This window comes from Diospyros lotus, chromosome 9, assembly GCF_014633365.1.
Source record: "Diospyros lotus cultivar Yz01 chromosome 9, ASM1463336v1, whole genome shotgun sequence".
NCBI lineage: Eukaryota > Viridiplantae > Streptophyta > Magnoliopsida > Ericales > Ebenaceae > Diospyros > Diospyros lotus.
In genome coordinates this window covers 8,095,818-8,111,206 of record NC_068346.1, presented here as the reverse complement: position 1 = coordinate 8,111,206, position 15,389 = coordinate 8,095,818, and the positions used below count along the sequence as shown (strand labels likewise).

Below are 15,389 nucleotides of genomic sequence, written 5' to 3'. Positions count from 1 at the left end.
CCTCCTTTGCCAAGCGCAGCCCTGCGAGCAGCGCCTCGTACTCGGCCTCGTTATTGGTAGCTCGGAAACCGAATCGCAGGGCGTATAGTATTCTGTGACCCTCCGGGCTTATTAGCATAACTCCTGCCCTAGCTCCTTGCTCGCTCGACGACCCGTCAACGTACAACTCCCAGGACGGTCCTTCCTGGATCTCTCCTTCTACTCGGGTCGTTTCAGTGAACTCAGCGATAAAATCCGCCAGTGCCTGCCCCTTGATTGCCACTCTTGGTTTGTATTCCAAGTCGAACTGAGCGAGCTCAATTGCCCATTTCAGCAGGCGACCCGATGTGTCTGGCTTCTGCAAAATCTGCCTCAAGGGGTACTTAGTTAGAACATCGATCTGATGGGCCTGGAAATAAGGACGTAATTTCCTTGATGCTATGACCAAGCAGTATGCGAGCTTCTCCATCGATGTGTACCTCGTTTCTGCGTCCACCAGCCTCTTGCTAATATAATAAACGGGGTATTGCACCCCTTTTTCCTCCCGAACCAAGGCTGCGCTGAGAGCGTGCGCCGACACTCCTAGGTAGATCACCAGTTTTTCCCCATCTCGGGGTTTTGAAAGCAGCGGAGCTTGCCCCATATACTCCTTCAACTGTTGGAAGGCGAGCTCGCACTCCTCGCTCCAACTGAAACCTTGGGCTTTTCGCAACGTATTGAAGAAAGGGATGCATTTGTCGGTTGCCTTGGAGATAAATCGGCTTAGTGCAGCGACCTGGCCGGTAAGGCTCTGCACGTCCTTCATTCTTACAGGCGATCTCATATCCAAAAGGGCCTTTATCTTTTCTGGATTGGCCTCGATACCTCTGCTGTTGACCATGAATCCCAAGAACCTCCCGGAGGCCACCCCAAATGCACATTTTAGTGGGTTCAGCTTCATATTGTAGCTCCTGAGGATCTTGAATGTTTCTTCTAAATTACGAACATGATCTGTGACCTGCTCAGACTTAACCAGCATATCGTCAACGTATACCTCCATTGTTTTCCCAATCTGCGCTTCGAACATCATGTTCACAAGTCTCTGGTAAGTCGCCCCAGCGTTCTTCAACCCGAACGGCATGACCTTATAACAGTATAGCCCGCGATCGGTGATAAACGACGTGTGTTCCTCCTCGTTAGGATTCATGGGGATCTGGTTGTATCCTGAGTAGGCGTCCATGAAACTGAGGAGCTGATGCCCCGCTGTTGCATCCACGAGCTGGTCAATTCTTGGGAGGGGGAAGCTGTCCTTCGGGCAGGCTTTATTTAAGTTGGTGAAGTCGACGCAGGTCCTCCACTTCCCGTTCTTCTTTTTTACCAGCACTGGGTTGGCTACCCAGACTGGGTAGTGAGCCTCTCTGATAAACCCATTAGCCAGGAGCTTATCCACCTCCTCTTTAAGGGCGGCGTAGCGTTCTGGAGTCATTGGTCTCCTCTTCTGGCGCACCGGCTTGTAGTTGGGGTCTATGTTGAGTCTGTGCGACATAACCTCCGGTGCTATCCCCACCATGTCTTCGTGATTCCACGCAAATACATCTAGGTTAATCTTAAGGAATTCAATAAGTTAGCATTTTACCTCGGGGGCCAGGTTCTTCCCGAGCTTCAGGCATCTTTCAGAGTCCACCTCGCTGATCGGGGCCTCTTCAAGTTCTTCCACCGGGCCTGTGGCCTTGTCGCAATCCACTTCTCTGGGATCCAGGTCGTAACTCACCCCGCTCCGACTTGAAGGTCGCTGTGCTCCCTCTGTGACCACATTTACTTTCTTTCCTCTGGCCCCCATCTTGACCGCGTCCTCGTAGCAACGCCTTGCGAGGTGCTGCTCTCCCTGCACGCATCCAGTTCCGTTGGTGGTTGGAAACTTGATGGTCAACGCTCTGGTCGAGGTGACCATATCCAGCTCGTTCATCACTGGCCTCCCGAGCACGACGTTGTATGCTGAAGGGCAGTCAATGATCAGAAACTCCGCAAGTGCTGTGGCTTCACGACCTTCGCTCCCAATTGTGAATGGGAGTTTAACTCGTCCCATGGGGACAACTGCATCTCCCGTGAACCCGAAAAGTGGCTCTGGGGATGGGCCCAACTGTTCGGGCCCGAGTCCCATCTGGTCGAAACAGGCCCTGTACATCACGTTCACCGAGCTGCCGGTGTCCACCATTATTCTTCGCACCTCCATGTTGCCGATGTGAGCGCGAATGACGAGGGCGTCATTGTGCGGCCAGTGTATATCTCTGGCGTCCTCCTCGGAGAAAGTGATTTCTTTCACTGTCATCCTAGCTCACTTTGATGATCCCGTCTGCCCGCCAGATCCTGCCACTAGGACATGATTAGCCTCGCGTACGTACCTTTCGTGCGACCTGTTCGATGTGCCTGCGATGTGAGGACCGCCGTGGATCGTATAGATCGTCCGAACTGCTGGTGCGCGTTCATTCTCGGGAGGCGGTCGTTGTTGATTCGCTTGCTGGGGTGGCTGATTTGCAGGTCGCACCACATAGTCTTGCAGCCGGCCCCTTCGAATCAGTTCTTCAATTGCATCCTTCAAAGCGTAACATTCAGAGGTGTCGTGCCCCACTTCGTTGTGATACGCACAAAACTTCTCCCTATTTCTGAACTTGTTGGGAGTCTTTATCGGGTTTGGCCTGCCGAAATCCTCTCTTCTCCTTTCCATGGCGAATATCCTTTCTTGAGAATCTGATAAGGCCGTATAGTTGTTGAAATGGCCTTGTCTCGGAGGTCGGTCCTCTTGTTCTTCCCGCCGAGCTCGCTTGGCTACCTGATTGTCAGACCGCTCCCCTCGGTTGTCTTTACTATTTCCCCCGTCGTTCCTTTTCTTGTCTCGGTTAGAGCTTCCGACTTCCTCTCTATGTCCGGCGGGCTTCTTCGAACCGAACGCTTCTTCCCACCGGATCTCCTTTGCAGCTCGTTCATAGAACTCTCCTAGATCCGCAACGGGGGATTTATAGATGCTCTCGTAGAGCTTCCCGTCTTTCCTGAGACCTGCCGAGATGGCCGTCAGGATACTTTCATCCGAGGGACTTTCGACGTTACTCACCTCGCGCCGGAACTTGGCGATGTAATCTTTGAGGGACTCGCCCGACCTTTGGAAGACCGTGGCGAGGTGACACGTCGGGGCGAGCTGTCATCTCAGAGCCTTGTACTGCCCGAGGAACTTCTGCTGGCATTCTTCCCAACTGCCAATGCTGCGAGACGGGAGGCTTCTGAGCCAGGCGCGCGGGACGTCGCCCAAGGTTGCGGGGAATACCCGGCACTTTACCAGCGAGCTGGTGGTCTGCAGATCCATCTGGACATTGAATGCGTCCAGGTGGTCATAGGGGTCGCTATCTCCATTGTACTGCGGTATGCTCGGAACCTTGAATCTCCTGGGGAGAGCCTCGAGTTCAACTTCCTTTGTGAATGGTGTCCGTTCTCCGTAGCCACTATTTTGGCCACGAACTCCTTGTCGTGCCTCCAGTTCTTGCACCCTTTGGAGCAGCTCCTCAACGGCGGTGTCCTGGTCCACAGACCGTTGGAGCTGCGATCTCCTGCTTCCTCTCCCCGGTGAGCGACGTGACGGGAGGCCAGCATCCTTGGATCTCGAATTAGAGGAATTTACTGACCTTTCTGGCGAGGGAACTCTATTGGCTTCTCTTTCGTTTGGTGGGGGTCCTTCCTCTCGCGGGTGGCGAGGTCTTCGGGGTGACGGCGACTCTGGCTGTCTCGGGACCATTTGCGGCTGGGCTTGGGCAAGGGCCCTGATCGCATCAGCGAGCTGCCTAACAGTATTCTCCAGAGCCTCCTGACGCTGCTGCCAGGCCTGAACCGTCTCTACTCCGACGGTTGGGGCGACAGGTTGGGCCGGAGCCCGTGGGGGCATTCCGGTAGCGACTCCGGTAGCCAGTGGAACCAGGGTTTCCGTCGCGGGGGCGACGGATCCCATGACAAGTGGATCATCGTGCGGTTGGTTGTGATGATTTTCATGCAAATCGGCGATTGCGTTAGAGCTTCGTGTATTCCTTCCTCTTGCCATTGCTATCGATCAGTGCGGGCCCTCCTTTGAGCGCCAAGATGTTGACGTACGGAAACGGTCAACCGGAGTTCGAGAGCCCACAATGTGATAACGGGTATCAAAGAGGCAAGGAATGGAGGACTGAAACAGATAAGAAACACACATAGGATTTTTACGTGGTTCGGCCAGAATGGTGCCTAGTCCACGACCGTTCTCCGGTTGTTCTCGCAGAGTAACGGTATGTATTTTCTGATACTCGATCGGATTTACAATGGCGTCCCCTCTTCTATATATAGAGTAGGGTAGCCTACAATGCGAATTAGTCCTAAGTATGGAAGAAGTCTATTCCGTTGATAGTGCTTTGGTTATTGGTTTCGGATTATCAGGGATAGGTCCCTTGTCTTCAGGGATTCGGATTGCTCCCGATAGGTAAGTGTCTATCGTTTCCGATTATTCCGCTATCTTCCAGCCGTCCGATCCGGGCGTATCTCTCGGCGAGCTGAGGTCGTGATGCTTGCAGTTCGTCTGAGCGAGCTCGCTTAAAGCGGGTTCGCTAGCATCAGCGACCTGCCTTCTGGTCTCGAAGGAATGGGCTGACGGCTTTCGGGCTTCGGATCTGGCGGGCCTCTGGGGAGTTCGGGCGGCTCTGCTGGGCCTTAGGTGATTCAAGTCGTTCTGCTGGGCCGGGTCAGCCCGTCAATTGATCACCGGGGATCGCATATAACATTATGAAAATTCAAATATAAACTTTTGAGACATAAATGATTAAAATAAGGAAACATGTTTAAAAATAATTCACCTTTAATTCAAAATAAATTTACTTTTTATACGAGTAAAAAATGCATTTATTAAGATATGAAAATTTAAACATAAACTTTTAAGACATAAATGATCAAAATAAGAAAACATGTCTAAAGACAACCCCCTTTTAGTTCAAAAAAAATTTACTTCTTATGCCCACATTTAATTCAAAATAAATTTACTTTTTTGCATGAGTAAAAAATATATTTATATTATAAAAATATTTTTGTTATCATCAAAATTGTATTTACTTACCCTTGAATTTAACAAATCCATATAAACCTCTTCATCCAATTCCCCACTAAGAAGGTCATTTTAACATTCATCTAATGTAATTTCAAGTCATAATGAGCCACTAAAGCCATGATAATTCTAAGAAAATCTTTCTCAGAGACTGCTAAGGAAGTCTTTTTATAGTCAATGTGATCTTGCTACGTAAAATATTTGACAACAAGTCTGACTTTATGTCATTCAATATTGCCTTTAGAGTCACGTTTGGTCTTAATGACTGATTTACATCCAACTCTTTTACACCCTTTAGGAAATTCAATGAGATCCCATACTTGATTTTGATTAATAGATTTTAACTTTTCCTTCATGGCATCTAACAATTTACTAGAATAATCACATTCCATGACTTGCTTAAATGAAATTGGATCATTATCAATTCCTAAGTCAAATTATGACTCTTGTAGATTAACCACACAATCATCAGAAATAGCAGATCTCCTATCTTTTTGAGATTTCCTTAATATTATTACTTGTGGTTCAACTATTGTTGGTGTAACAACCCGTTATCAGGTCTAGGCCATTATTGATATTTATTTCAGTTTGGTGAAAATATATATATAATTTTTCACTTATTTAAATGGAAAGAAAAAGGAAATAGCAAAGTTTTGAAATGGTGCAAGAGCAATGGCAAAATGGGCAGAATGGAGGGATATATAAGCAAGCCTTAGCTTGTAAGATTGCTTCCAATCTCCTCTCTCTCATTATTCTCCTCTTCTTGCTTTCTTCAATTTCCAATTCCATCTTCTTTAAATTTGAAGTTCCAATAAGAGATTTGGTGGTTGAAATTTGAGGGCTTTTGATTGATATTGGTGGCTTAGCTTGTGGATCTTCTTCTCCTCTTAAAATACCCATTGAAGCAAAGGCAAGCTCCTTCTTGCTTTTATTTCTTTTCTTTTGTATTTTATGCAAGGTCTAGTTCTCATTTTCTCTTCTATACCTTTTGTTCTTGTTGGTTTGATGAATAGAACTTGAAAACTTCTTTGATTTTGGAGAAAAATTCATGTTGTTGGTTAAGGAAGAGATATGGAAACCCTTATTCATCTTCATTTATTCTTGTTAATCTTGGTTAGATTTAGACATAGGGTCTTCTCCACCCTATCACTACAAAAAAATTAATTTTTCGCATCGATTTTTTTGCGGCGATTTTTAAACCGTCGCAAAATACTTTTTTTGCGGCGGTTTCTCAAAATCGTTGCAAAATTGATTAAAAATTTAATTTTAAGCGATTTTCAAAAAATCATCGCTAAATTTAGAAAATAAATAATTAATTAAAAAATAAAATTGAATTTTGTGAAAATCGCCACTAAATTCAAATAAAATTAAATAATTAAATAAATTTTAATTAATATTTGCGGTGGTTTTGAAAAATCGCTGCAAATATTTAAAAAATATTAAATAATTAAATAATATAAAAATATTAAATAAATTTAAAAAATAAAAATAATTAAAATTTTAATTTTAAAAAAATAAAAAAACATGCAGCAAAATTTTAATAATTTTAAAAAATATATAAAATCTTTATTTTATATTTTAATCAATTAATTTATTTTATTTAATCTAATTAATTTATTTAAAATTTATTCCATTATCCTTTTAAAAAATAATCCATCATTTTATGTTTTTCAATTTATTTTAAAAAAATATAGAATATAGTTTTGGAAAATGGGATTGGTTTAGTATATAAATTATATGTGCTAATAATAACTAAGGAGGTTTCCACAAATCAGCTAGTCTCGTGCGCGCACGCGCGTACGAGAGGTTGAGGGTTCGAATTAAATTTTCAGCATGGCCACGTGGCACGCACGCCGTGGGGGCTAGGCGTGGGCGTGCGGGCCCGCGGCCGGGCACTCAGCCTTGCTTATGCACTGGTGCGGTAAATAGCGGCGGTTTAAAATCAAAATTTTTGAATTTTTTGCAGCGGTTCCAAAATCGTCGCTAAAATTCAAACATTTTGAATTTTTTTGAAAATTCAATATTTTACAATTTTTTTGCTGCTGTTTCGAAACCGTAGCTAAATATTTTAAAACTACCGCTAAATACTTAGTTTGCAACGGTTTAAAAACCGCCGCAAAAAATAACATTTAGCTACGGTTATTCTAGTGGTTGCTGAAAACCGCCGCTAAATACTTCACAACGCCTGATTTAGCGGCGATTTTCAAAACCACCGCTAAATTACATGAACCGCTGCAAAATGCAAAACAAATCGCTACTAAATGCTGAACTTTTTGTAGTGTATATTAAATAGTAAGTGAATTACGTGGTCTTTGATTCATTTAAACCTCAAATGGATACGTAGGTAACTTAATTTAAGTTAAGTTTCAGCCCTTTTTTTTCTTTTTATTAAATCAATTCGAACCAGAATCGGAACAAACTGCCAGGGAACTAGAACTAGAACCATCTATAGATGGAAACATCCAACTCTTTTATACCTTCTAGGCAATTCAACGAGATTCCAAACTTAATTTTGATCCATAGATTTTAATTCTTTTTTCATGGCATCTGATCAAAGTAGAATCATTACATTCCATGGCTTGCTTAAATTTTTTTCTATAAATGAAATAAACATTAAACAAGAAAAAACACACAAGCGTCTATAAAAAACAACCTGGGGAAAATTCGGGAAAAGATAGAAACAAACATTACAATACACTCGCTAGGATAGGAAATACCACAACTACGGGCTCAAACATGTGAGGCAAAAAAGAGAAAGAAACATTTGAAAGAACATAAAAGAAATGGAGGACCAACATCAATCCTCCCAACAATACAAATGGCCCTATGCATACAATTGCAAAGAAGGACCACATGATGATGGAAATGAGTAAAGGGAATGCCTGACTAGAAAACTTGCATAGCAAATAGAATCACACATAAGAAAATCAATAGCATCTAAAACATCATGATATGGAAAAAAACTAGATAAATAACTAAGGTACACAAGAAGGTTGAAGATGCCAATAGTAGGTAAAGGCTTTACCTTGCAATGTGTGAGGAAATCACATAGATGATAAGCAAGTTTAGACAGAGGTTTGGATTTGGTGAGCAAGCTGAGAAGGAGAAACCATCGATTATTGCGTTCACGCCATATAAAATAAACAACTGCTTGAAAGGTAAGACGAGATGCCACGGTCTATGCAGATTTACCATGCTGTCTATGGGCGTCCCACCAGCTACATAATTAAAAATCAATAACAAATTATTAATCCTCTCAGCCACGTGATATGTCACAAACGTCACATTTAGTAGATATTCAATTGACATTCACCTATGTCTATTATCTACATCTTATTCAATATGACATGTGACCCACCATTCTTTCTTTTTAGTATCTCATGCTAATCAAATACGGTAGACCTTGTGGTAGTCCATAATCGATTAATCATATATAGTTCCCATTTGAGAAATCTTAAGACTAAGAATACCTTTAAAAAAATCATGTGTTATAAATCATTGTCATATATTCTTGACAACTTAAGAATATGGCCATCAAAAAATTTAGGTACTCATTCATACACATTTGGAAAGCAATGAATGAAGAAATGATCATTTTATTAATTGCAAGAATATTATATATGTATCCCTATTACATACTAGATGTCATCTAAATTTAACATTAATACATACATCATTAACATAGGCTTACTTGTGAAGAATCCCCCTCATCTATATTTGACAAATATTCTCGATTGAGTTGAGAAGGTACACCGCGCCAAAAAAGTCGAGCACACATAGAAGAAAGAAAATGACAAAGGACTTGTCAAGCAAGAAGGGCAATTAGATACTCGCATGGGGAGAATACCCGATCAGGAAGGTCAGCCCCCTTAGAGGAGCCTAACGAGACACACTTGCCTGAATTCTCTTAGGACTAAAGTGCTAATGGCTATAGAAGGAAAGAAAAACTTGAAGAGACCTAAACAAGATTAGGCCAACTACAATTGATTCCACAAAGACCATGGACATGATACCAGGGAATGGAAACAATTAAAAGAGGACATCCAGGACTTGTTAAATCGTGGTCAACTTTGACAATCTATCGCCTAATAGGCAAAACAAATTGATCGCAAAGATAACAAAGATTGAGGAAAAAGGAGTCTGTCCCAAACATGGTGTCTACTTTAGCTAGATAAGACTCATACTCTACCCCGTTGAGAAGGAAATTAAAAGCTCAAAGAAAACCCATCAGTCTTCTACACCTTGGGTGCAGGGCCTGATCTTCTCAAGTATGGTCGAAGCCCAAAAGATCAAGCTTAGGGCAAATGAAGGCCCGAGAATCCTAAAAAAGTTCTTAAATGAGGACCTTCCTTCTCAATTAACTTTGATAACCCCTTTGTAATTTCAACAATTATAGGTTGGTGAGACCTCAAGAGAATTTTGGTAGACACAATGAGTTTCTCGAATATATTGTATAGATAAGCCTTCCTCGAGATGGGTTACACCATTAAGTAGCTTAGCCTAGTTAGAGTCTCCTCGGTAGGATTCGATGAGAGAATAATGTAGGTTAACGAGATGATCCAACTCCTTGTTATAATAAGCTTAGGTTTGAGAAAAATAAAAGTACATTTAGACTTCATTGTAGCAAACACACCCTCGACTTATATAATCCTCGATAAATCTAGGCTAACTACATTCTAGGCTACCCTCTATACTTACAAAATGATCATGAAGTTCCCACTTTGAATGGGACGGGGGATGTTCGACCTGATAGAAATACAACTCGAGAGTGCTACCTAGCTTCTCTTTCACTATCCAAGGGAGAATGAGGCTCAAGTTCACGCTTTGGTGGAGGTAGCTCAGGGACATCAATTTGGGTTGGAAGCTTAGGGACAACTTATAAGGCTGGAGGATTTGGAACTAAAAGCATTCAGGCGAGTTCAATGCTCAAGGATTTAATAGGGATGAACTTATTCCATAGTCCTGAGCGAAGGAAGACCTTGGTAATGAAGGACACAACACCTTACTCTATAGATAGTCTTGATGAAAAGGTGACAAGTCTAGTGGATGAATTGATTAAAGTCTCTTAGAACAAGGATCGATCGAATCATATAGTGAGAGTAAATGCTCATTTCAGGAACCCTGCTCGAGTAGAAATCATCTCTATTCTTTGGAGTTATGCTGATGTCCTCGCTTGGTCAACATATAAAATGCTCGAAATCAATCCCGATGTCGATGTGATGACCCATGGACTACATACAAACTTGACCAACTGACTAATAAGACAAGGGATGAGGAGATTTGCACTAGAGAGAACCTAAGCTATCAAGGGAAATGTGAATAAACTCTTGTATGTGGGGTATGTTTTGGAATATCCCAAGTGACTTGTAAACATAGTCCTTGTTTCCAAAGGCTTGAACAAGTAGAAGTTGTGTATAGATTTCACTAATTTGAATAAGGTGTGCTTGAAAAATAATTACCCTTCGTCGTGCATAAATGCTCAAATGAGTTTCCTAGATGATCTTCGAGGGTACCACCAAATCCCCCTCCATCTTTGAGGACTAGCAGAAAATAACATTTATAATTGATAAGGCCACGTAGTATTGTCAAGTCATAATTGATTTAAAAAATGTTGAATCAATGTATCAATGGCTCATTAATAAGACTTTTAAAGATTAATTTTATTAGAACATGAAAACATACATCAATGATATGCTCATGAAAAGATGAAGGGTCAAACAGCATTGGAATGACCTCGACAAATACTTGAGAATCTAAGGAAGTTTAACCTGATATTAAATCCCAACCCGCTAGAAGAACCTACGTTTTGCTATTTTTTTTGATATTATAGACTTTGTCCTTTCAGACGGGTCATTTTATGGGTTGGGCATGATGTCAATCGTTAAAACGCGTGACTCGTAAGTTTGAAAACTAATCACATTGTGTGAGCTTGATTCGATGGACGGGACAAGTTTAATTTTATTTTAATCTTAATTTATAAATTAATAATACAAATCACGAATAAAAACGTAAATGTATGCGTCAAGACAAATTAACATTTTATTTGATTATTTTATGAGCAATTAAACACATCAAGGCAACAGTACGACGAGTTCGTTACAAAATAATACAATAAATTAAACAAACAAAATATATATATATATATGTTATTCGGTCCACACTTCATTAATTAATTTTAGGGGCAAACGGAGATGCATCCCACTTCTCCTTCATCTGCTCATCCCACCATGAACCACAGGTGCCATTGCCACCCCACCACCCTGTCTATCCACATTTGCTTGCCACCCTAAATAATTCACAAACAACCACAAATTTCAATTTTAGTTCGGAATAAAAAGACAGAAAAATTGTATTATATACACATGTAATAATGGTATCATATTTTAGTTGTTAGAATGTTTTTTCTACTAAATAAGATTATATCATTAGTTATTTAGTGCATCAATAAATGAGGTTCAAAAAGTCTTTGCAGCTATAATACTATAACTCACTACAAAAAATTTGTTTTGCAGAGAAAATTAACTAGAGTTAAATATTGATAAATTTCTCTAAATATTTTATTATGTGTCGCTATATCATTCAACATGTGTCTCTAATCATGACTATCACTCAAATAAAATTAGAGACAACGGATATAGTAAAGAGGGCATATACGTTTGGTCTATTTGCTTGTGTCGCTAATTTATTATTATTAGAGAGACGTTAAATGATTTAAGCAGCACATAATATTACATTTAAATGCATTTAATCAATTGCTGCCTCTAACAATTATATTTGATTCTAATTATCTATTCGTAGTTAAAACTTTAGAAAAAAAAAAAATGTAATTGGTTATTATCTCCTCTATAGTAAAAACTTGAGATAGAGATCTACCGAAATTTGGAAAACTTATATAACTTTCAAATTTCAATAGGTGACATATAGATCTTGGATTTTTTTCCCAACCAGGGATATTAATTAGAGCTACACAACATTAATATCTAGTAGTACCATCAAATTTCATTATCGTTAATTATGGCCTAAAATGTTAAAAAGACTCAATCTAATGTTCTCAGTGTGTGTTAGGAGTTCTTTTACTTCGCCTTATATAAAATTAGATGTTAGCTCAAATTAACACTTTTAAAATAAAAATTCAGGAGGGCTTGAGTTTATATACCGGCGGATACATCGAATCCACGGCTTTTAAGTTCGCGATACTCTTGGCACAAGGCGCACGTCTCGCAACAACAATGAACCAAACAATCACCGCAGGGGCTCTCCGTCAACATGTATTGCTTCCTCAACTTTGAGCGGTAGAAGCAAGAATAGATGCACCCACAACCAGTCACCAAGGCTATCAAGGCGTAAATAGCTCCTGCCGTTGCACACGCTGCACCACCAAAATTTAGCAAATAATTAGCTTGACCCAAATTTAGAAAATGAAATCAGCAAACGACAGGTAAGAGACTGCCCTGTTTAGAAAACGATCCGAGTTAATGATTTGACCTGACCGTGTGAGAAAGCGAGCTGTTTATTTGTTTATTTATTTTGGGTAAAACGAGTAAGTCTAATTAAGAACCATTTAATGAGATCAACAATAGAGACAAAAAGAGATCGTTCATGACGGATCTCAAAAGACCTTTGCTCCATCATGCCAACTCTCATGTCACTTGAGTGGCAACCCACTCTGTGATGAACCACAAGTGATATTTTTTTTTTTAATTTACCATTCCAGTTCCAATTTTATGTCTCATCTCTAATTTGGTGCTTACATGTTGCTCCTTTGTCTACAATCTCAGCAATCTGCCCGAACGTAATGCATGGACACCACCACGTTATGCAGCCTGCAATAACAACCAAATTGAACTTAGAAATTCTTGATCCTAAATAAGAAAACATTAATTAATTGGTCATATATATATATATATGTGTGTGTGTGTGTGTATTCAAAATAATGGAAGTATAACATACAGTTGCCAACATCGTCGAAGCAGCCACAGAGGCCGCTGGACCACGCCGTGAGTTCTCCAGATAAGCGGTTGCCGGAGGGGACAGGGATGCCTTCTCCCGGAGCAACGTACGGTGCCTTCTCCGATGGATCATTGTACTTCAAGGATTTCTGAGTATGATCATCTGGCTTTGATGATTTCATGATTTATGTATGTTGATTATGATACGGAAAAAAAAAGTTGGGCAATTCCCCAGAATGATCAATACTTGAAAGAACGAAGTCTATAACATCAAAAAGATAGCCAAACGTAGGTTCTTCTAGGGGGTTGGGGATGACATTTATAGCCAGAATTGACAGATAATTACATAGAGAGAGAGAGAGAGACAGAGAGAGAGAGACCAATGGTCAAATAAAACGACGATGATATTTTCTACTTAAATCGTATTTGGCAGCCTACTGCATGTGAAGTTGCTATTCTTGATTGGTTCCCAAATGTTCACTTTGAAAAGTCTTAACTTGCCCCAAATTAATAATAGCGAGTGTGGACCACTTCTGTACAAGTCCCCATGAAGGGCAATATTTATGGTTTTTCCTTTTCCTTTTGTTGTTATCTTTTTTCCCATCTATTTGGCCACAAGCATCTTATCTTATTTCTTTATTTGGCCACAAGCATCCATGATGACTGGACTTTAGAAGCAAGTAGGGTGATCCCCTTGTCGGCTTGCTTCGGTGTCCTGAGGATGAAAGGACTTGAGGTCAAGTGAGGGGTCCCTTAATCGGCTTAAGTAAGGAAAGGGTTAAAAGTTAGTGCCTTGGGTTTCAATTTTTCAAATGGTTAGGGCTCATAATTGAAGGATTTGGCTCTCACTTACAATTAATCATTCATACCTCATCATGGTTTCACCCATTTTCTTAGCACTTATGGTGGCGTTTGTTTCTACCCTTTGCATTTTCATTTGATTTTAAGCTCATATAAAGTGGGAGTCACAAAATATTGTGTTAAATTAAAATATTATAAATTTTACATAAATAGTTAAATAATTTTAAATTTGCTTAGCTTTGCGATAAAGAATTATAATAGTTGTTATTGCACTTATAATCACTTTTCCATCTATTTCAAAATTCAAAAGTGAGTTTAGGAGGAAAAAAAAATCCTAATTCCAGAAATTATTGTCATTCCAAAGTAAAAGTTATATAATAAACAAGTGGTGGTTTTTTTGTCAAAAAGATAAAAAAAAAAAAAATCCTACCTTTCCTCCAATTTTATTATTTTTATCTAAAAATAAATTAAAAACTAAACAAAAACTAAGATACCATAAGGTCAAAAACTATATAATAAATGGGCCCAAAAGTCCGACATAATTTTAAATAAATATTTTCTATTTGAGTCGGGCATTTCTTATCTTGCCCGATGCGGACATCTCAACTAGATAGACCCCCCCTAGGGGTGAGCATAAAATTGGTTAAACCAATTAAACCGAACCGAATCGACCAGTTCGGTCGGTTCAGTTCGATTTTTCATGGTGGGTAGTTTAGGTTCGGTTAGTGGTTTGCAAAAAATTCAAATATTCGGTTCGGTTCGATTCGGTTATTTGGGCAAAAAAACCCGAATAACTGAACCGACCCGCGCTAACCGACCCGTATTCCTTGTTGCTGCTACCTTCTGTTCTGTCAGTCCATTCAACATTTGCCTTGCCTTTCTTCTTCCTTGAGCATCACACTTGATAGCCCGCTCCGAGAGAGAGAGACCGATCGCTTCACAGACCCCCCCACTCGTCACCGTCGTCAACCTTCACATCACTTGTTCCCGTCGGAGTCGAACGCCTTCGTTGTTCTCCCCCACCTGACCCAACACCCAGCCCTCCTCACTCGTCGTCGAAGCATCAACCCTAGCCCTAGGTCTTTGGCGGCTAACCCTAACCTCGCTATCGATGCATCATCATCCCCGTCAAACCCAAACGCCTTCAAGCCCTTCACCGTCGGCTTCTTCCCCACCCAAGTCCAAACACCCAACCCCCCGGTCATCAAAGGGTCGAAACATCGACCCTACCCCTAGGTCACCGGCTCACCCTCGCCCTCACCCTCGCTGTCAAACCCAAACACCTTCACCGTCAGCTTCTCCCCCACCCAACACCCAGCCCACCCCCACACCCTGTCGAACACGATAGGAAACCCTAAACCATTTCACCCTCCTCACCGTCAACATCAACAATTTGGTTAGTTTCGGCAACTTATGAGTGAACGATCTTGCGGGTATCGTCGTCTTCGATTTGAGAAGGTAATATGATTTCGACAATTTAATCGTCATGTGGTTTTGATTGTCATGTCCGATCTAGTTGGTAATACAATTTGGTTCATTGATGCTTTGACTTTTTGCGAATTCGTTGGTTAATT

The 15,389-nt window shown here is 40.9% G+C and overlaps 2 protein-coding genes across 2 annotated transcripts; both read right to left on the bottom strand.

Moving 5' to 3' along the window:
• Positions 1-2,293: 2,293 nt before the first annotated feature.
• LOC127809230 (uncharacterized) lies at positions 2,294-3,158 on the bottom strand. Its single transcript, XM_052347994.1, has 2 exons — positions 3,068-3,158; positions 2,294-3,012 (listed from the first exon to the last, which is right to left on the bottom strand). The coding sequence occupies exons 1-2, from the start codon at positions 3,156-3,158 to the stop codon at positions 2,294-2,296; spliced, it is 810 nt and encodes a 269-aa protein (XP_052203954.1).
• A 7,922-nt stretch (positions 3,159-11,080) lies between these two features.
• On the bottom strand, positions 11,081-13,397 carry LOC127809529 (protein PLANT CADMIUM RESISTANCE 2-like). Its single transcript, XM_052348386.1, has 4 exons — positions 13,016-13,397; positions 12,817-12,888; positions 12,222-12,434; positions 11,081-11,351 (listed from the first exon to the last, which is right to left on the bottom strand). Exons 1-4 carry the CDS (start codon positions 13,194-13,196, stop codon positions 11,275-11,277), a joined length of 543 nt encoding a protein of 180 aa, XP_052204346.1. The 5' UTR covers positions 13,197-13,397; the 3' UTR covers positions 11,081-11,274.
• Between the last annotated feature and the right edge of the window lie 1,992 nt (positions 13,398-15,389).

What these genes read in the sequence shown, in the direction of transcription:
- LOC127809230 (XM_052347994.1), bottom strand. Translation starts at nt 3,158, where the DNA reads ATGACAGCTCGCCCCGACGTGTCACCTCGCCACGGTCTTCCAAAGGTC. An exon ending in TCGCCAAGTTCCGGCGCGAG is followed by an intron (nt 3,013 to 3,067) that starts GTGAGTAACGTC and finishes CCATCTCGGCAG; the next exon opens with GTCTCAGGAAAGACGGGAAG.
- LOC127809529 (XM_052348386.1), bottom strand. Translation starts at nt 13,196, where the DNA reads ATGAAATCATCAAAGCCAGATGATCATACTCAGAAATCCTTGAAGTAC. An exon ending in CTTCGACGATGTTGGCAACT is followed by an intron (nt 12,889 to 13,015) that starts GTATGTTATACT and finishes TTGTTATTGCAG; the next exon opens with GCTGCATAACGTGGTGGTGT. An exon ending in TGTAGACAAAGGAGCAACAT is followed by an intron (nt 12,435 to 12,816) that starts GTAAGCACCAAA and finishes TTGGTGGTGCAG; the next exon opens with CGTGTGCAACGGCAGGAGCT.